The following is an 18579-nucleotide window of genomic DNA, read 5'->3' on the forward strand; positions in this document are numbered from 1 at the left end:
GGGTTGCCGCCACGACAGGCACCAACCACCTTGCGGCCACAGCTCCGATAAGCCGCCTCAACAATGGAGGCACGGAACATGGCCCACTCGGACTCAATGTCCCCCGCCTCCCCCGGAACATGTTCGAAGTTCTCCTGGAGGTGGGAGTTAAAGCTCCGTCAGATTTAAAAGAAATTATAAGGCAAATTATGTATAAAGTAGATTATATGCTATTTTAGTTACTGGGATAGCTAGATGTCTTTATGGGCTAATTTTTATGGAAATCTGAATTACAAAAAAAATATTTTGCCACCAGAGGACACATGACACATACTTGTCATAATTACAATAAAAGATACCCAAAACATTTATGCTGGTTAAACTACATTCCAAGAGCTCCACCAGTGTTAGGGTTAAAAAAAAAAATTCAGAAGTTCTGCTTTGTGCTAGAATGGTGTCTTTTTTATCTTCCTGTGTTTTGTTTGTAATACTCATTCCTATTTTTACTTTTTTCCCCTCAGGGCTGTAACCAAATGTTTTCTACTTTGATACGCAACGTTTCCCACGTTTCTTGGAATGCTGTTTTGCAATTTGCTTTAATGTGTTGTGCTTCTGGATTTGCTGGTACGTTTTCCACCTAAAAGCAACAATGACTTACTTTTTACATTAAATGAATGAAACAGAAGTGTGATTTTGCCCACTGGGTGTGTATTAAAACAAGTATTTGAAGAATAAAGAGAAATCTTTTAAGCAGAGTTAATAAGGATTTAAAATCTGCCAATTTTCTTTTTTTCTTGGCTTCAACTTAACTGAATTTTACTTGGCTTTTTTTATATTAGTTGAGCAATTTTAAAAACTTAAAGGTTCTTTAAACCACTTATCTGAAAATTGCATTACAAAGTGCTATTATTTCACCTGAAACATTTTAATTCCACAACTATTTTTTTTAGAGTTTGTCACAGCTTTATTTCAAAAAGAAAAAAAAGAAAACATTTTAAGCAAACCCATCAGAGATGGTCTCCCATGCTCCGGAGCTGAATCAGCCGAGTCATTTTAAGCTTCCTGCAGGTGCCGTTTGCCTCTGCTCGGGAAGAAAAGGGTAGAAAGGTTGCATGACGTGATAGACGGGCTGATGTTCATGCTGATCAGATGGAGCTGGATTTGTAGAAGGCTTGTTCGGAGGATGCAGAAATCCTGGCATGGAAGGCTGTTCAGGAAGTAGATATACTGGCATATAAGGGTGTGGTTGGTAGAAAGAATTTCCAGGTGGCGTTGACCCAGTTGGGCCGGCACTGGTAGAGGTTGCAGCAGTGACAGTCAACAGGTTTGGTTCTTTAGACAGATAATTAAGAGGAGAATACAACACGGGGAACTGGAAAACCTGGTTGTGGTGTTTAGGTTTGAGCTGCTCGATTCCAGTTTCGGGATAGTCAACTTGAGTTTTATCTTCTGAATGAAATGGGTGTTTAAGGACTGATGGAATAGGATTCTGAGGCAGCACTGGAAACTGTGACTGCAGAGAAAGTTGAAGCTTCTCCTTGTTCGCCGTTGTGGGCTCAGACGTTGTTCGCAAAGTCTCTGTACTAGTGGCAGAAGGCGGGGATGGGGTCTCTTGTTGGACAATTCCAGGTGCCATGGGAAACTCTGAGAATAAGGGAACTTGATACTGAAGAGGCAGCGGCATCTGGGGAAACTGGTCCTGTTTTACTTGAGTATTTTCAATCCTATAAGTCTGTGCTGGCGGTTCAAGCCTGGGAAGCACAAAGAACCGAGGCAACGGTGGCATAAATGATAAAGCAGGGCTCTCGGCTTCTGGTACTTTTTGGTTTTCAGGCGAGTTTGAGGCAACAAAGACAAACTGTGGCGACGGTGCTCTAGGGACTGGACCCGGGGGCCAGGGCTGTAACATTTGAGAGAACATTGGTAAATAAGGGTTCTGAGGATGCTGCAGGACTTGGCTACTGTCACTAGGGGGCGTTGTGGTTTCAGCTGTAGGGTTAGTGTCTGGTACTGCAGGGCATACTGCTAAAACCTCATAATCTCTCCACTGAAGAGAAAGTGAATGCTCTCCATCCTGCAACAAAAACCTGAGTCAATCAAAAGCATCTTTACAGTTCAGCTTCCATGCTCAACCGTAGAAATGGCCCCTCGTACCTTCAGCGATACACACAAGTCTAAGCTGTAGGGAGCAATCAGTGCCAGTTCTCCAGAAACCTCTTTAAAAGTCAGTCCACAGCTGCTACAGGCTGATGGTAAAGGCTGCCACGTGCCAGACACTACAACAGTTTTAGGAACATTTTTTTTAAAGACTGAAACCATTTACTAGAGCTGATAAATGATTGTATTATACATTGCTTACCCTTTATTTTGAGGTCCTTTGCTCCTACACCACCAAGCTTCACCACCATCTTTGATGGTAAGCAGACAACAGCGGGCAACGTGAACATATTGGGGCAAGACATTGTCATCGGAGCCCCTTGAAAAAGCAGCGGTAGGACATAAGCGTCATCCTACAGAAGAGGAACAGCAGGGACGTTCGCCTGAGTACACTACAAATTATCTGAAGACTATGTGAGCAGACTGTGGCGCTGAAGGTGAAATCTTACCTCCCTGCTGACATGACAGCCCTGATAGGACGTGGCGTACTGCACATCCCGGCGGGACCTCTTCACAGAGAAGCCACATGCAGCAGGCATCTGGGAGAGAGGAGTATGAGGTTCAGCACCTGCTTGGAATCAAAGGAAAAAAAGAAATTAAAAATGGGATTTTGTGTTGAGGCCAACGATTAGGACTTATAGAACCTGGAACTTACCGGTATCAACAAGAAAATGTGGAGCTTTGATCCGGTTGACAGTCAGGGTCATGTGGTTGTCGCCGCATCGGACTGATGGATTCAGGCGCTTCACTTTAGCAGCCAACTGTGACACTGAACACACCAGTCAGAAATGAACCAAGAAAACAAAACAAGTTCTACCAATATAAACTTTTATTTCACATTCAAGCAATGAATACCTTCTGCATCCTATTTTCTTGGGGGAAAAAAATAAAAAATTTTATCATGACTACTAGTTTGAGCTTTTTGGCTCTTTTTAGTCATCTAAAGCTAAAATTTGGTCTCCATAATGTGCTTTTGGAAATGTGTCATAATAAAGATTTGAGCTAACAGAGAGAGGTTGATGCTTGTTTGGATGTAGAAGTAGACCAAAAAAAAAAACATTTCTGTGCAGTTGAATTTAGTCAAATCACAGTTCCACTGAGTGCAGCCCCTTCTGCTAAAGCAGAAATGTTGCCTAAATATTGGGATAAAACTATGGTTACAACATTCACCAGAAACCTCCTCACATGTTACTGAGAAGCGATGCTGATTTGTGGATAGATGAATTAACTGTTTGACATCAGTTTGAAGATATAAAACTCCTGAAAACCTTTCATGTTTAAATTGTACATAGAAGCCAAGAGCTTTATTTTGCTGAATCGTCTTCAAACAAAAAGACCATTTTTTGATTATGTAACAATCTAAGCATTTTTAAAACCATACAATGTTAAATTCTGTTGTTTCTGCACCAAACATCCATCTTTCCAGCAGCCTCTTCCCTTTATCTCCAAGGCTGAACCCAGACACCCGACAGAGGAAGTTATTTCACCATCCATACCTCGTTACCATAACTGAAGGGTTGTGAAGTAGATTACCTTGGATGTGTTGACTCAACATAAACTAGTTCCGAGTGTTTGAAACTAGCAAAAAAAAAAAATACACCCTTATACTATAAACTAGCTTTAAAATACTTATTGTGTTCAACCATTTGATAAAGTCTCAGTATGAATGAAACCTAGGCTGATTTTCAAACCTAGACTTGAGAACTCAAACTCTGTTCTGATCAATTCAGTGTGTTTTTTCCCTCGTTTTGAAGGTGATACAGACAGACAGACTGAGCATCATAAGACGAGAACAGGTCACTGACAGAGCACAAAGTGAACAGTTTCTCATTGTTTAAGAGCACTTTTTGGCATACAATATAAATAGATATTGTTAGCAGCCTACAGTTTAATATAGGCCGTTGTGATCAATCTCAAGGCTTTAAGTTTTTCATTTTAGTAGTCCAGCTAAGGAAAATAAAGACAAATGACTAATCATTTTGTATTAAAAGCAAACCTTGGCAAATAGGCCTGCAGCACACCTTCAAACTCTCCTTTTTGCACAATTTTTAAATCATATTTTGCACAGCTTTAAAATGTATTGTTAGCAGTTTGAGTCACATCATTTTGCATTTTGTTGCACTGTCTTAATTATCATCCTTTCAATAAGTTATTGTATTATTGTCTGTTCCTGCAACAAAAATTTCTCAAGCTGGGATTATTAAAGTACATCCATCCATCTATCCATCACGCTGTAATAAAGTTTGTTTGTTTGTTTTTAAAGGAAATTATTCAAATACTTCTGGGCTGAACCCCTCATAAATATTTCAATATCTTATCAAGGCCTCGCCGTCAAATAACGGAATTTAGGGCTAAAAACTCACCTTTGGTTGAACTCGAGTCACCCTGTTGGTCATGTCTAAAAGTAAGTGAACCGGGTCGAGCTGGAGCCGGAGGTTGGAGTTTTAAAACAGACTCCAGGTGACTCAGGTGATGAGGCCTCTCCTCCTCTTCATCAGTCTGTCCGTCACAGCAGGACGTCAGGAGAACAGCAACAACAAAACGCAACAAAACCTTCTTCCAAGGCATCACACCTCTTGCGATTTTTTTTGGGCGTGTGCTTTTGAAAAGTTCGGCAAAGACAAACGCTGTCGATCCTCGCGACATTTAGTGTGACATTAATTGGCCAATCAATCGCCGCTACGTCATCGAGCGCACCTGTTGAGACAGAGGTCGCTGATGAAGAAACATGCTGCGTTCAGGAGCAGACCAAACCGTCTGAAATATTGCATTTCTGATATGAATTCACTGATTAGACCTCAGTGTCATTATATCATTTTAAAAAAGACTAGATTCAGTGAAGGCTAATATAATGTTTGTTTATTTATTGTTTTTTTTTTGCTTGTTTTCTATAAGTATAAAGACAAGGGTTTGGCATCTACAGCCCAGACTCATTGGCTAAGAAGGACTTTTTAGTAAAAGATACCAAAAAACTGATGCATATTTAATTGAGGGGAAAATATAGTCCAGAGAAAAATGTATGATTTTAGAAAGTATCTTTATTTACAAATACCACAGTAAAAACAGTAGGTCATTTATCACATAACTGGTGCAAAAAAGAATAAACAATGATTTGTATTTAGACTTATAAATAACACTGGCAGATAAAAACAAACATTATTCAACATGAAAATGTCATAATATATGTAAGAAATAATTGCCATTTGTACTTTTCTGCAACCATTTTATGCCCTCTCCTTGTGAAACAAAATCTTCTAAAACATGTCAAATTCAAACACATCAAAAAACATTTTTGACAAATAATAAAGCTTACACATCATGAAAATAGTAGTGTGATGATGATTACTCTAATGGCTCATAGTCTAAATACTTCCAATATAATCTTTCTTAAGTTTAAATTAAGACTCTCAGAAATCACACTGATTCACTTCATGTCTTGAAGGTTCATTGCAGCCCAGCTTGAGTGATTTTGTGGTGGTGGTGACCTCAGAGGTCTGTGACTTCATCGTCAGACCAGTCACGTTGATGCATCACTGCTGAAAACTCCTCTCCCTTTTGTCCAGCAGCCGGAGAGCCAATGCTGCCGTTATAATCAGGTGTCGCACACACAGACTGCGCCGGCTCTTTAGCCTGGAAATGATCTAGAGACGCAGATATAGACTCTGAATCCATCATCCACCTGTAGCCGACATAAGCTGGAGGGAAGGCAAATGGGCCGGTGTCACCATCTGTGCCCACGGTCTGCGTCCAAGATGGTGGTGGAGGAGTGAACACGCTTCCTGCTACAAGCTGTCCGTGACAAAGAGCATTATCAATGGTGCGCCTGAGGTTAACAGGAGACAGCGGCCGCATATCATATTCTATCAGTGAAAGGACACATTCTCGCTCGCCGACTTTTTGCCACAGGAAGGCAGTCTGAGAGTCAGAGCTGTTGCTAACAGGATCAGGACTGTATTCTGATATAATGGTGCTTGGTTCACCATCATACATTGGACTGTTGCTGATCCCTGCTCGAGACAGGTTGAACTTTGCCCAGTTATTTGGTATTAAATCTTCCCAGGACTTCTCAGGTTTTCTCAGTAGGCCTTTCTGCATCCTAGCCCAGATCTTCTGCCACAAGCTTTTCTTTTCTACCCTTTTGCAAACCTCGTTTCTACCCTGCCAGTGGCCGCCTTTTGCATGACCCTTTGAAGGGGTCCAGAAAATCCACGAGCCCAGAAACAGCATGGAGAATCCCCATGCTAACTCAAGTATTCTGGCCCAAAACTGAGTGAGCCACCAGCCCCAACCAAAGCGCCTCCAGTTTCCCAGTAACCCATAAAGCCAGAGGAGACTATACATCTGAAGGCTGCAGCAGAGCACCCCAAGGAAGGCACACACCGCTATTACTTGCCTCCCAAGCCTCTCTGTCCTCTGTGATGGAACCCACTGTGGAACAGAGGAGCTGGGACAGGGTCGGGGATTGGAAAGGGACTTGGTGAGAATCTCCAAGCAAATAGGGACACCCCAACAAAGGGAAAGTGTCTGAAGCAAAAGAGGAAGAGCAGGGGACAACGCTGAGGAGTATAAGTCAGATGTAAGTAAAGCAGCGCAGTGGGATACACCGAGCCATCCAACCAGCCATGAATGCTGCAGCTTTAATGGGAAAAGTAATACTTTTAACCCTCTGAGAGTGATTAGAGCGAGGACAACCTGTGCCCACAGAAGAAGCTGCAGAGGAACATTGTGAAGAGCTGCCAGAGTGGCGTGAGGAAGGATCCGACGGGTGCCGTAAGGATCGAGAAGAAGGAGAGCAGCGCGCAAAGCAGCACCCATAATCAGGAGACTGTTTGACAGGGTTAGGCCGTTGCACAGGGGGTGAGGAAGAGTGCACGCTCCAGCCATTCCTAAAACAGCCAGGACTGCCATCAGCGTGAAGAGACCAGCAGATCCAAAGACGTGCAGCTCCCAGGCAAACGCCAGCGTGCGCCTCATGTCGTCCCAGAGCAGAGAGGTGCCGTTAAAGTTGTTAAAAACAGAACAAGGTGTGACGCCGAGCACACAGGGACCTCCAGGTCCTGACAGGCTGGGATGGTTCATGAAGGTGAACAAACTGGTTTGAACTGGGAGTTTGTCTCCGCCTAAAAGAAGAAAAAAAAATGGCCAATCATGTTTCATATATTCAAAGAAGACAAATAATGGTTTATATTTTAAATAAAGTTTACTCACCAGTCAAAAAGGTGGAAGAATGACTTCCTTGTTCCTCGGTTGTTATGTGGCTGTTATCCAAATCAGTTTCCTTTGAGACGCCAGAGGAGTGAGTGTCTCCTGTAATGAAATCAGCTGTTTCAGCTCCCGGGTTGTGAACCTCTGAGGACCGAACACTAAGTGCTGGTCTTGTACTTAATATGGTTTCAGAACCAGAATGTTTCGCACCTATCACTTCTTCAGACTCTTTTAGGATGCGGCTCTCAGCGCCGGGTTGCGGTGAATTCACATTACCAGGAATATATCCGCTGCCCTCCACAGAGCTCTCCGAATGAAAGATGGCTTCGCTGGTTGCATCGTTCGCATCATTAATGCTTCTACTTGGGCTCTGAGATGTCTTGAACGAATCGGAGACGCCCAGTAAGCGTGGAGCTTTGTAAAGACTTCCAAGTGAGCAGAAAGATGCGATCAATGTGACACAAAGAACAGCTGAACGCCCCATTTTGTTTTTAAAAATTTAGACCTGCAAAAAAGAATAAAAAAGAGAGATTAAATTTTTTTTAAATTTCTGTCGACCTGAGCAGAAAATATGCAACAAATGGATTTATATTTTTGAAAAATTTTGAAATGTTTCACAATCCAAAAATAATAGTAGTTCTTGCATTATATGACAAAAAAGACATTGATTAGTCTTTACTTTTACTTATTAGGGTTCAGCTTAACACAATGATGGAATAGAAAGCTCTTAATCAACATTAACCAACACAAAAATGGCTATGACTTAATCAGTTTTACAAATATAGAGCAAAAATTAAGTAGCTGAGAGTCATTCAGAACATACTCTGAGTGTGGCATGAGATTACCCATAATGTTATTTTTGAGGTTTCACCAAAACAGCTACAACTTTGTCAATTCTCAACAAAAGATGATGTTATTCTAAAAGACTGGTAAGAAAATGTGATATGCATCACTTCGAGGAATGCTAGACGTTGATTGCTAAAGTTTTGACAGTATAAAGACTTTAAAGGTTAAGCCATGCTCAGGAGTCACACAGACTGACAAGCCTGTATTTAATCCTATTTAATCCAGAAGGTGTGCACACTTCACAACATCTGTGATGATGTACTCTAGTAAAAAATACATCTCTGAAAGGAATAAACGTAGCAGGTTTGCAGCACAACCCAGTTGGACCTGTTTGTGCCTTTTGATAAACTGCTACCTTCATTGTATGCAAATAACACATGACACAGAAATAAAAAGTGACTTCAGTTACCTCCATCGACAATACAACACAATAATTATTAAATATATTGTCAGAGTGCCATATTGCAACTTCAAAATGCAATATTAGGTCAGTTTAACTGATAAAATTTGACACCTTATATAGTTAGAAAATGTTGAGCATCCAAATATATTCTGATAGAGTTTAGTTGAGGTAATGACTCAGAAGATGTGATTCATTCAGAAACAAACTTGCAGCTACACAATGTCAGTCACAAACATCATAATAAATTCAAGAGTTTTCTTGTGCAGGTATATTTGGTAAGCATATAGGGTTTAAAGTTCTTGCTAAAAACAAAACTCTGAGGTACCTGTTGCGCCAACCAGTCATTCAGTTTGTCATCGGCTGCAGTCCATCTTCATAGCTGCATCTCGAGTCTCTCTCAAGAACACAGTGAGTTTATACTAATAGACATATATCCCTTCAAGCTGACGTCTTAGTCCTCTTACTGCACCAGATGGTTACTTGGCAGCTTCCCATTTTAGCAACTAAGAGCAGACTTTTAACAAACCCAGAGGCTATCTATCTCTTAGTAATGTCATCATAGAGGATTTACAAAAGAAAAATTTTTTTTTTCCAAATAGCAGATTTCTTTTAATAAACAAAGCGTGCAGGTCTCACCTGACAGCTAATTTCATGCAAAGCCATTCTCTGAAGGATTACTTTAAGATTCTTACAGAGGAACAAAGTCACATAAAGATAAAATTTAAAAACAATTGGGTTGTTTCATGACCATTTGCAAGCTTAATAGTCCAGACATGCATATAAAAACTCTGATATAAACTACAGACAGTGGGTGTTATGTGTATAATAAAAAGCTCAAGTTTCTTCTATGATAGATGAGTCCATTTTAGCACACAAAACAAAGATAAAGTGCATAATTACCAATATCACTGGCACAAGAAAACCCTTGCAGAATCGGCCTGTCTGCAACGAGAGAGAGGGGGATTAACCCTTTGCTGTCCAGGGTGTACGGGACACAGCCTATTCGGGGAGCGCATCAGCTCCGGTCCACCTTAAGAGCGGCACGGGGCAGTTTGTTGTGGAGCGAGCAGGGGGACGCCCTCAGCGGCACATGCCTGGCTCTTTAAGGCAGACTGGGGAAGTTAGGTGGCGTTAAAGGCACATGCGGTCAAATGTTCACCGGGCTTCACTTGAGCCAGAGCTGGAAGCGCTTTAACGAAACCTCAAGTTTCTGCGCGTTTATGTGTTCACTTTTGAATCGTTTGGACTAATTAGTTTGGGGATGGGGAGGCTGTAGACATCAGGGTAAAACATGTAATGACATAAGCTTTCTCATCCACGTTTCATAACTACTGTTAGCTGTAAAATAAAATCACATATTTCTGCAAAGATCAGGTCCTAATAGTTTCTGTTTGCGGGATAAATCTCAGTGCATGTAATCTATTATTTTTTTCAGTCCATGCTTTCACTTCTATCACCATCAGGTTTACTCAGTGTGGTGGAACATGCGGTTACCCATTAAAAAGGTAAAAGTATCTCGCTGCACTTCGACCAGATTTGAGTTTGTTTTCGTTTTGCACAGAGTCGGGGTTGTTTTTTTTTTTTTTTTTTGGCTCCCAGGATGGGAACTGTACCTCGGGACTGGGCGGCAGGCCGTTAGCTGCTGTTAGAGGAGCTGTGTTTTCGGGGCCTGCACTTCCGTCATTTTACAGCTCCGTGGATAAACAAGCGGAGTGGTGTAGGGCAATAGGGGTTCTTCGTGGTTTTTTTTTTATTTTATTTTGAAAAAAAGCCAGTGCTTTGACAGAGGTGGAGACACGTTCGTCCGCCGACGGCAGCCTGGAGCCCAGCCTGTAACAGAGGCAGACGTCAGAGGAGACTTCGCCTGCTGGCCGTCGCCGTTGCATTTCACCGCGGTGTAACCCCCTGCGTTGTTTGTGGGGGATTTCACGGCTGCTACGTTTTTGCGCTATGTAGCGGAGCGCATGGCGTGCTGGTGGTAGCTGTCGGACGTTTACGGGCTTTTTTCACTTTTAAACACCGTGCCTTGGCGGAAAGGAGAGGATTTCGTTTTATTTAAGGTAGCATGACGGGATCCGAAAGGCATCGAGTTAGCTAGCTAGCGTTTTTAGCACGGCGACCAGCTAGCTAGCTAGCGTCGTGTAACTGAAATGAATGAGGGGGGCTCGCTTTGATGTTTGTTTTGGGGCAAACTCTGTTATTTGTTTGCATAACTTATAGTAGCTGTTATATTTGTATTAGGCGATGTCATTTAAGACAAACATTTGCCAGCCAGGCAACCATTTATTATGCGCTGTGTATAAACAGCGCCTTGCTAACATTATAAAGCTAACATGCTAACAACTAGCCGCAATGTGTCTACTGTTGGGAGTCAATCAAAACATTGTAACGTAAACAAATTGTTAGTTCATTAGGTTATTAACTTATAACCTTTAAACAGGAAAAGGCATAAATCTAGACTGGGGTATGGATAATTAGTAACTCGAAAGTCATCAGAAAAGTTGATTGCAGCATATTAGCCTCAATCTAAATGCACTTTATTACGATTGTTTGCCATCTTATCTAATTCAAGGCTCCCAAGCATTACTTAAATTGAGCTGTTTACTCTATTGTGTATTTGTTAGTAAGTACGGCGTATAAAGCTGCTTTGTATTCATTTCAGTAGTCTATTTACCTAAAATGTCGGTACAAGTATGCTGAATTGTAAACGTAGCTGTTTAAAATGACTTGTCCTGTCAGATGACGTTTAATGATAATAACAATAAACATGTTATTATTTAGATCCAGTGACGATGAATGAGCAGGAGGGTGGGGTGGTCTCCTTTGACGAATATGTGCGGCAGAAGGCCCGCACAGTGCCTCAGCACAAGATGAAGGAGTTCCTGGAGTCTCTTGCCAAGGGCCCAGAAGTGCTGCAGGAGTTCAGCCAGCAGGAAGGGGCTGCCACCACCACAACCATGGTCTACCAGCAGCAGGGGCCCAACTGTGTCTACACAGACAGCACAGAGGTGGCTGGATCTCTCCTGGAGCTGGCCTGCCCAGTAAGACCTCTTTAGTGGTGCTGGATATGTTTGTGACCTTGCTGCAAATCTGTGTTTTAGAAACAATCCATAAAGTGTCAGCCCGTATACTGAATAGCTCACCTTGGGTCATTTTATTGTATCCTTAACACAATGTTATACAGTTGGTTTTTAAATACTGAGAAGAAGTCCCCATTTGCCTCCAGCTGAGTAACTATGGCTTTACTAAAACTATTATGAGTAGCCCCTTTTCAGTGTTCTGTGTAGATCCTATACAGAATACTGTGATATTTGGTTATCATAGGTATGTTGGTGCATTTGGTTTTCAAAAGAATAACCTTTTTCCCCAGAGCTTCATGCAACAAAAGTATGTAAGCATTATTAGTTTGTCACGCAGAATGGCATTCACCCTGTTTTATAAACGAGTAGCTTCACAAGATGAAGCACTTTCATTTTACATTGGTACAGATTATTAATAAACAAGAAATTCCTGAATTAATGCTTCTACTAGATGACCATAGCAACGTCCCTCCAGTCAGTGGTTTCTCTTTGCGACAGTTTTCTTTTTCTGTTTGTTCATTTGTATATTTGTTTTCATACTAATTTGCACAGAGCTTTCATTCCATTCATAAGGAACAAGCGTTCTGTTCTGTAAAATTAGGAACCCTACAATCAGAGCAAATTAGTATATAAGTCAAACACAAAGAGGGCCACATATTTTCCCTTTGTATTGTACAGAAAGTATAGCATGTTGTGCTTGTTTTCTTAGTCATTATAGCATGTTTTACAGCTATTCCCCTGTCCCATTTCACAAATTAACATGTTTTTTTTAACAGGTGCAAGTGACCTCAACAGAGATTTCACCCCAAATGTCTGTGCATCAAGGATCTGAGCAGCAACTTCAAGTGCAGGTAAGTTTATATACTTGTAATTTTAAAAAAGTAAATTACAATTTTGGTTGTTTGGTTTAAAAAATGTCATCATTGCTCATTGTCAGAAAGTAAAATGACACTTTGAAATGTTCAAATGTTTTCTGGTGCGTTAATTTGACATCACCCCTCTTTGTGCCAGGTTCAGATCCAGGAACAGCAGGGCCAAACGGTTGGCCAGGTTCTTCAGGTGGCCTCCCCGTCTCATCAGGACCTCCAGGGAATCTCAACAGCCCAGCTGGTGCAGCAAGGAGAACTCACAGAGGAACAGCAACAGCAGGTGCAGGAACCGTGTCTGTCATCAGTACCAAGTCCAAGCATTAGATGTTCTTTTTATAATTTGTGGCTGTGCTGATGGTTCCACAGATTCAAGCTCAGCTGATTGCAGCAGTTGCCGGAGGGCAGCAAATTCAACTGTCGAGCGGCGAGCAAATCCAGTTGCAAGGAACGCAGCACATTCAGCTGCCAGGGGGACATCAGATTCAGCTTCAGGCTGGCCAGCAGATTCAACTACAGGGTGGCCAACAGATCCAGATCCAGACCATAGAGGCCATGTCTCCTTCCCAGCAACAGGAGTCTCCCAGAGAGTCCGAGAGGAGGCCCGGCGCCGTTGCAACTGTTCTCCAACCAGCTAAGAAGCGCAAGGTGGATGTACCCCTTGCTGTTTCCTACGCTGTTCCGCAGGGCCAACAGGTAGCCACAGTTCTGACCATCCCTCAAGGCCAGCAGCAAAGTTACGTGTCCCTCCGACCAGATCTGCTCACTGTTGACAGTGCTCAGCTGTACAGCACTACAGGAACAATCACAGGTCCCACAGGTGAGACCTGGACCATCCCTGTATACTCCACTCCACAGCAGCAGGGTGTAACTCACATCGCCATACCACAGGATGCATACAGCACGGTGCAGGTTACTACCACCAATGGCAAAGATAAGCTGCCTACTGGTTCTGCGTCGAGGTCCACAGACATGCAGTCGGTCTCCGCTGCGACCCAGGAAGAAATCGTACAGACCCTGTTGCCTGCTCAGTTCATGAACGGGAATATTCACATCCCTGTGGCCGTGCAGACTGTAGGAGGGACTTACAACACCACGCAGTCCGTACACATCTGGGATCCGAGTCAACAGCAGAGCCAAGTCGAAGGACAAGAGCAGCAGCTCCATCTGCAGGTTAGAAACATATTTCTCTGTACAAATTCCATGTGCTCAGTGATTTTCAAATTTTCCCCTTAGTTACCTTCATTCTACGTGTTATCAGTTTTAATATTAGTTTGTGATTCAGCCTAATTATAGACCTGAATGTTCGCAAAGTCTAAGCACACTTCTTGAGTTTTTCCTATATTCCCTACTCTCAATCATGCATTTCTAAACTATTATCAGACTTTCTCCAGATCAGAAGATATTATTTGTATTATGAAGATTTGCTTATCTCCATTCACTATTTGCCAGAAAGAGTTTTAAAGTTTAAGTTTTGCTTTCATTAAGGCCCAAGTGGAGGCCGAGGCCGAAGCCGAACCTCCTGCAGAGATTCTCGTTCCCATCTCTCTGAAGCCAGAGGAGGGCCTGGAAGTGTGGCGCCTCTGGGCGAAGCGAAAAAACACTGAACTAAGCAAGCAGGAAAAAACAAAACTTGCACCCATAGGACGTGAGTAAAACTGTGTTCATATTTTTTCTTTTTTCTAAGCCTCGGAAGTATTTAAAATCTATATGTTTGCCCTTCTTTTCCTACCTTCTGAATTTTAGAGGAAAAGAGCGAACCTTTAAACTCCTCTCTGGTTTTATTCAGGTCGTCAGCCCCTGCGTTTCCAGGAGGACCTGATTTCCAGCGCCGTTGCCGAGCTGAACCTGGGTCTTTCTCTGATGACTCAGGAGGCGCGGGGATCAGAAGAAGAAGAGTTGGCGCCTGATGTTCTGTATTATGTGTTCCTGTGCATGCAGAAGGTTAGTATCCAAGCACTTTAAAATGAATAATGCCAACAGACTTGTCTTTAAACGATTGTATTGTTTTGTTTTGTAGTATCTGTCTGATAACGGGCGTGTGGATGATATTTTCTCTGACCCGTACTACACACGTTTTTGCGAGAGTTTACACAAAATCTTGCATGACTGGAAACCCAGCGTCCATCCTTTAGGTAACACACAGTCTGTTTTTAGTTTACTGGTAGTTTTATAGAAAAAAAGTAAAACTTTTTTTCCCCCCTTCCTTATTTCAGGTTATGTCATCCCAAGTCACGTGACCGAGGAGATGCTGTGGGAGTGTAAACAGCTTGGCGCACATTCACCGGCCACATTGCTTACAACTCTTATGTATTTTAACACTAAGTGAGTAATTACCACTGGATAAGCTGAATTTGTTCTTTAGCGACACCAGTTTTAAAAAAGAAACTGAATGGGCTGTAATATTTGTTGCAGATATTTCCACCTGATAACACCTGAACAGCACATGAAAGTAGCCTTCTCCAAGGTCCTGAGGCACACTAGGAAGAACCCCACCAATACTAAGGACAAGGCAACCAGTATTCGCTTTCTGAAAGTACAAAGTCAGCACAGCGCTGGACAAAAAGGTGCTCAAAACACCAACTTTCACGCTAAAGTTTGTGTAAGACTTACAGTTTTTAACCCGTTGCGTAATGTTTCTTCCAGGAACTGACGACATGTATGTAGAGCAAATCGAAGATCCTGAGAATCCCCTTCGTTGTCCCATTAAACTCTACGACTTTTACCTCTTCAAATGGTGAGTGGCTTTCAACCACCTAAATCCCACAAAAAACTGGGATTATTCTTCTGTTTGTGCTCCAGAAACATTGAACTCCTTTCTTTTCTTTTCCTCTCCAGTCCCCAAAGTGTCAAAGGGCGCAACGACGTCTACTACATGACTCCAGAGCCCGTTGTGGCGCCGAACAGCCCGATGTGGTACTCGTCTCAGCCCCTCACGAGTCAGCAAGTGGAAGTCACGCTGGCTCGCATCATCGTAGTCCGAGAGATCCAGGAGATTATCGGCTCCGGTCTAGAAAACTAAAAGGAGAGGACTGACTGGACTTCAGATTGACTATGCAGTACCCATCCTGACTCCACATCTCAATAGCCATCAAATAAAGCGGGACAGCTTCTGAAACAATCGCTCTCTTCTGAGGAGATTATACTGATTGCTTTTGCTAGTTTCTGAGATTTTTTCCTCCTAATTTTTCCAGCTGATGGGGTGGACAGTTACTTCTGGTGACTTTCTTTGTTAGATATCGGCTCTGCGGCCTTTGACCCCGCAGGAGAGCGGGACTCGAGTCTTGAGCGCCGGGTCCCGATTGATGCTCTTGAGCGGCTGTAGTACGTCTTTTGTAGAAGTCTTAACGTGACACAAAGTTATACGACCTTTTAACATCTTACTCTCACGTCTTACTTCTCTTTAAAAGGTCTCACTATGTTGGATTGGAACTCAAAATAATTACTTGGAATATTGTTCACGTTTTTGTTTTTTTTTTGTATTCTGACTACAATTTAAACAGTATCTATGTTTAAATCTTAAAATGAAATGTGTGCCTTTTTTGTTTTGTTTTTTACTCAACACTTGGATTGTGATGGGGTCGGGGTCTTCAAGCTGAACCTGAACAATTTTACAGGTCCTAGTTATATTGTAGTAAATCAGTAATTCCAGTCAAAATTAGCATTTGAAACACCCATCAGACTTTTGCCAACTTAATGATTTATGTCTGTGTGTACAGTAGGATATTAAAGAGGAAATACAGAAGGGATTGTCTGTATTATGAATCTTGTCGAACAGAAAAGCTATCAGTGCTTTGTGCCCAACTTTTAGTTGACTAATTCAGAATTAGTTCTTGTCTAGTTTATTATTAAAAGCTCGTTACAGTCACACACTTGGCCACCAACACGTCAAAGGTCTTCAAAAAGCTTTCTGTGCCTAATAATCACACATTGATATTTAGTTTTTCCATTTAATTTAAATGATTAAATCCTTTTTTGCAACTCGAGCCCCTCCGTTACAGACGTTGATTTGACTGCAGAAACTCGAATGCAGAGATTATTTAATTATCTTTGCTTTCTGGAAGTGTTAATTGTAATCTCCTCAGTGTTTGCATGAAGAACTTGGGGAGGGGACAGGACACAGATATGCTCTCCTGGTCGGATCCCGGGAGCGTCAGCTGTCGCTCGTGCAGATGAAGAGGAAGGTGTCGGCTCTTGCTCTGCTCCAGTCCAAGCTTTTTCAGCACTCGTTCTGGTAATTTCTGTGGAATAAAAACGTACCAAAACTAGGACCTTAAACAGCACTTGGTCATATGTGTGTCCTACGTGTGATCTAGTATCCAACAAGAAGTTCCACGTGTTGACCTATACGGGAATTAAGATCTAATATGAACTCTTCTGGCTCCTGTTTATGGTAGATTTTTAAGCGAACAAGCAAATGATGGTGATTGGCTCTGGCACTTTAAGGCCATCCCAGCCCACACTGCAACTTCAAATTATAACGCAAAACATCTTCAAATTAAACATTTACTGCCAAACATCAGTGTCGATACGTCAGTAGTGAAGAAATATTGAAGCGGTGTGCACATAGTATAAAAGAAATGCAAAAAATATATAAATTTACAACATTACTGGTAATTTATACAGATAAAAAGAAAACTTGGAAGAAAAAACCCCCACTAAATTCATTAAACATGACCTGCATGTGCCAACTGAGACATTGTAAGTGTTTACTGCTTCTTTATCAGTGGTACCTTTTTAATATTAGCTAATTCATTGTCGATTGGCTCCAAATCAAGGTGTTTTCATTCTGTTTTTCCAAGTCAAAAGGATTTTGTCTTTCCTATCGTATGCTTTGAACCACTCATTGATAACGCTGCTGCCTTTTCTGTGGCACGCTGTAAACGCGTCTCACCTGCGGCGCCAGTTTGTTCCAGTGGGAATATTTATGGTCTCCGAGAATGGGGCACGCCAGAGCAAACGCCATGTGAACCCTCAACTGGTGCTTCGCTCCTGTGAAATATGAGAAAGGAGTAAAGTCCCGCTTCCCTGAAGGGGGTTCAACTGATTTGAAAGTCGTTCCCAGAAACTGAGGTCTTACCGGTAAAAGGCTGGAGCTCGACGAGGCTGCAGCCACTGCTGCTGTCCAGGACTCTGTACCTGGTCACTGCAGGGTGCGCCTGCCGATGGCTCCGGATTTTGTTCAAACCGTCTCCTGCGTCGTTCATTTTGAAACACGGACTTAAAGTCATCTGCAATTACAAGAGTTCTGAATTCACGTGAACCATTAGGATGACTTCTCCAGCGCCTCCACTAATTAATAAACTAACGACGTGACCAACAGACAGCAACCTAATGTGCATAACGTGTTTACTTTGTCATACTGCGGCTAAAACCGGGACAGGTTTAGGTTTTTACTAATTATCTCACTTTGAATACATTTTCAACAACAATTGGGAGAAGATGGATGGAAAGGAGGTGTTATAACATCCAACGCACAGAAGATGCACCTTGTAGTGTGGCTGAGGACCTGAAACCTCTTTTTCTAGGATGGGAATATCAATCAGCCCTTCAGACGGCACAGGAACACCAACTGTGACGACCCTGAGGAGGAACGGACTCACTGTTAGAAACCAACAGCGCTCCTTTAAATTAAAGCATATAGTCGACCATAACAACACCGTCTTTCAGCATCTCACCAATATTTCCTCTGAACTTCATTGTTTTTACTCAGGCCGAGTACGCGCTCTGCTGCTTCTTCGCACGTGGCCAGCAGGAGGGGTCCGGTCGAGTCCTTTTCCAGACTCAGGCAGGGGAGCAGCCGAGAGTCCGACCTCGCCTTCATCCCATCCATCATTTTTGAAAGAACAGGGAGCACAGACGAGATGGACATGACCTCAGAGCCGTCTGAAAGACAAAAAAACAGAAGCAAATGTACAAGGTGAGACCAGGGGTGGAAATTAGCACCTGCCACCGGCCAAATGCGGGTAAATATTTGAAGTGGCGGGTGAATTTGATCAACACACACGCCACTGTGGCGGGTTGGCAATTTGAACTGAAAAGG

At 42.4% G+C, this 18579-nt stretch overlaps 4 protein-coding genes across 6 annotated transcripts in view; 1 reads left to right on the forward strand and 3 right to left on the reverse strand.

The window, feature by feature from the left end:
* Positions 1-903: 903 nt before the first annotated feature.
* On the reverse strand, positions 904-4775 carry LOC108235654 (vegetative cell wall protein gp1). The gene is made up of 6 exons (XM_017415772.3): positions 4500-4775; positions 2792-2905; positions 2586-2704; positions 2339-2489; positions 2134-2255; positions 904-2053 (listed from the first exon to the last, which is right to left on the reverse strand). The coding sequence occupies exons 1-6, from the start codon at positions 4702-4704 to the stop codon at positions 1028-1030; spliced, it is 1737 nt and encodes a 578-aa protein (XP_017271261.3). The 5' UTR covers positions 4705-4775; the 3' UTR covers positions 904-1027.
* Positions 4776-5156: 381 nt separating this feature from the next.
* LOC108235693 (proline-rich transmembrane protein 3) lies at positions 5157-9127 on the reverse strand. 2 transcript variants are annotated; one of them, XM_017415842.3, is made up of 4 exons: positions 8916-9127; positions 7552-7846; positions 7345-7443; positions 5157-7256 (listed from the first exon to the last, which is right to left on the reverse strand). In XM_017415842.3, exons 2-4 carry the CDS (start codon positions 7823-7825, stop codon positions 5623-5625), a joined length of 2007 nt encoding a protein of 668 aa, XP_017271331.1. In that variant the 5' UTR covers positions 7826-7846; positions 8916-9127; the 3' UTR covers positions 5157-5622. The 2 variants fall into 2 exon arrangements, with proteins under 2 accessions (XP_017271331.1, XP_017271330.1); XM_017415841.3 differs by having other exon boundaries at positions 7345-7846.
* A 614-nt stretch (positions 9128-9741) lies between these two features.
* LOC108235720 (glutamine-rich protein 1) lies at positions 9742-16285 on the forward strand. Of its 2 annotated transcripts, none has more exons than XM_037975339.1 (12): positions 9742-10095; positions 11372-11631; positions 12447-12521; positions 12682-12819; positions 12906-13709; positions 14025-14184; positions 14326-14480; positions 14557-14671; positions 14753-14861; positions 14952-15103; positions 15183-15273; positions 15375-16285. In XM_037975339.1, the coding sequence occupies exons 2-12, from the start codon at positions 11383-11385 to the stop codon at positions 15556-15558; spliced, it is 2232 nt and encodes a 743-aa protein (XP_037831267.1). In that variant the 5' UTR covers positions 9742-10095; positions 11372-11382; the 3' UTR covers positions 15559-16285. The 2 variants fall into 2 exon arrangements, with proteins under 2 accessions (XP_037831267.1, XP_017271396.1); XM_017415907.3 differs by lacking the exon at positions 9742-10095 and adding an exon at positions 10221-10650.
* The window catches only part of LOC108235722 (mitochondrial RNA pseudouridine synthase rpusd4), a 4623-nt gene continuing 2022 nt past the window's right edge, over positions 15979-18579 (reverse strand). The window contains exons 2-6 of the mRNA XM_017415909.3: positions 18215-18422; positions 18026-18119; positions 17617-17767; positions 17431-17528; positions 15979-16777 (exon numbers count right to left, since the gene is read on the reverse strand). Of these exons, the coding sequence (XP_017271398.1) occupies positions 16577-16777; positions 17431-17528; positions 17617-17767; positions 18026-18119; positions 18215-18422 (752 nt within the window). The 3' untranslated portion in view covers positions 15979-16576. The remainder of the gene's footprint in view (positions 16778-17430; positions 17529-17616; positions 17768-18025; positions 18120-18214; positions 18423-18579) is intronic.

This window comes from Kryptolebias marmoratus, linkage group LG4 (genome assembly GCF_001649575.2).
Source record: "Kryptolebias marmoratus isolate JLee-2015 linkage group LG4, ASM164957v2, whole genome shotgun sequence".
NCBI classification, from domain to species: Eukaryota; Metazoa; Chordata; class Actinopteri; order Cyprinodontiformes; family Rivulidae; genus Kryptolebias; species Kryptolebias marmoratus.

What these genes read in the sequence shown, in the direction of transcription:
- LOC108235693 (XM_017415841.3), bottom strand. Translation starts at nt 7,825, where the DNA reads ATGGGGCGTTCAGCTGTTCTTTGTGTCACATTGATCGCATCTTTCTGC. An exon ending in TTCTTCCACCTTTTTGACTG is followed by an intron (nt 7,257 to 7,344) that starts GTGAGTAAACTT and finishes TTCTTCTTTTAG; the next exon opens with GCGGAGACAAACTCCCAGTT.
- LOC108235720 (XM_037975339.1), top strand. Translation starts at nt 11,383, where the DNA reads ATGAATGAGCAGGAGGGTGGGGTGGTCTCCTTTGACGAATATGTGCGG. An exon ending in CAGAGGAACAGCAACAGCAG is followed by an intron (nt 12,820 to 12,905) that starts GTGCAGGAACCG and finishes ATGGTTCCACAG; the next exon opens with ATTCAAGCTCAGCTGATTGC. An exon ending in AAAACTTGCACCCATAGGAC is followed by an intron (nt 14,185 to 14,325) that starts GTGAGTAAAACT and finishes GGTTTTATTCAG; the next exon opens with GTCGTCAGCCCCTGCGTTTC.
- LOC108235654 (XM_017415772.3), bottom strand. Translation starts at nt 4,704, where the DNA reads ATGCCTTGGAAGAAGGTTTTGTTGCGTTTTGTTGTTGCTGTTCTCCTG. An exon ending in TGACTCGAGTTCAACCAAAG is followed by an intron (nt 2,906 to 4,499) that starts GTGAGTTTTTAG and finishes TGGTGTGTTCAG; the next exon opens with TGTCACAGTTGGCTGCTAAA. An exon ending in ACATTTTCTTGTTGATACCG is followed by an intron (nt 2,705 to 2,791) that starts GTAAGTTCCAGG and finishes GATTCCAAGCAG; the next exon opens with GTGCTGAACCTCATACTCCT.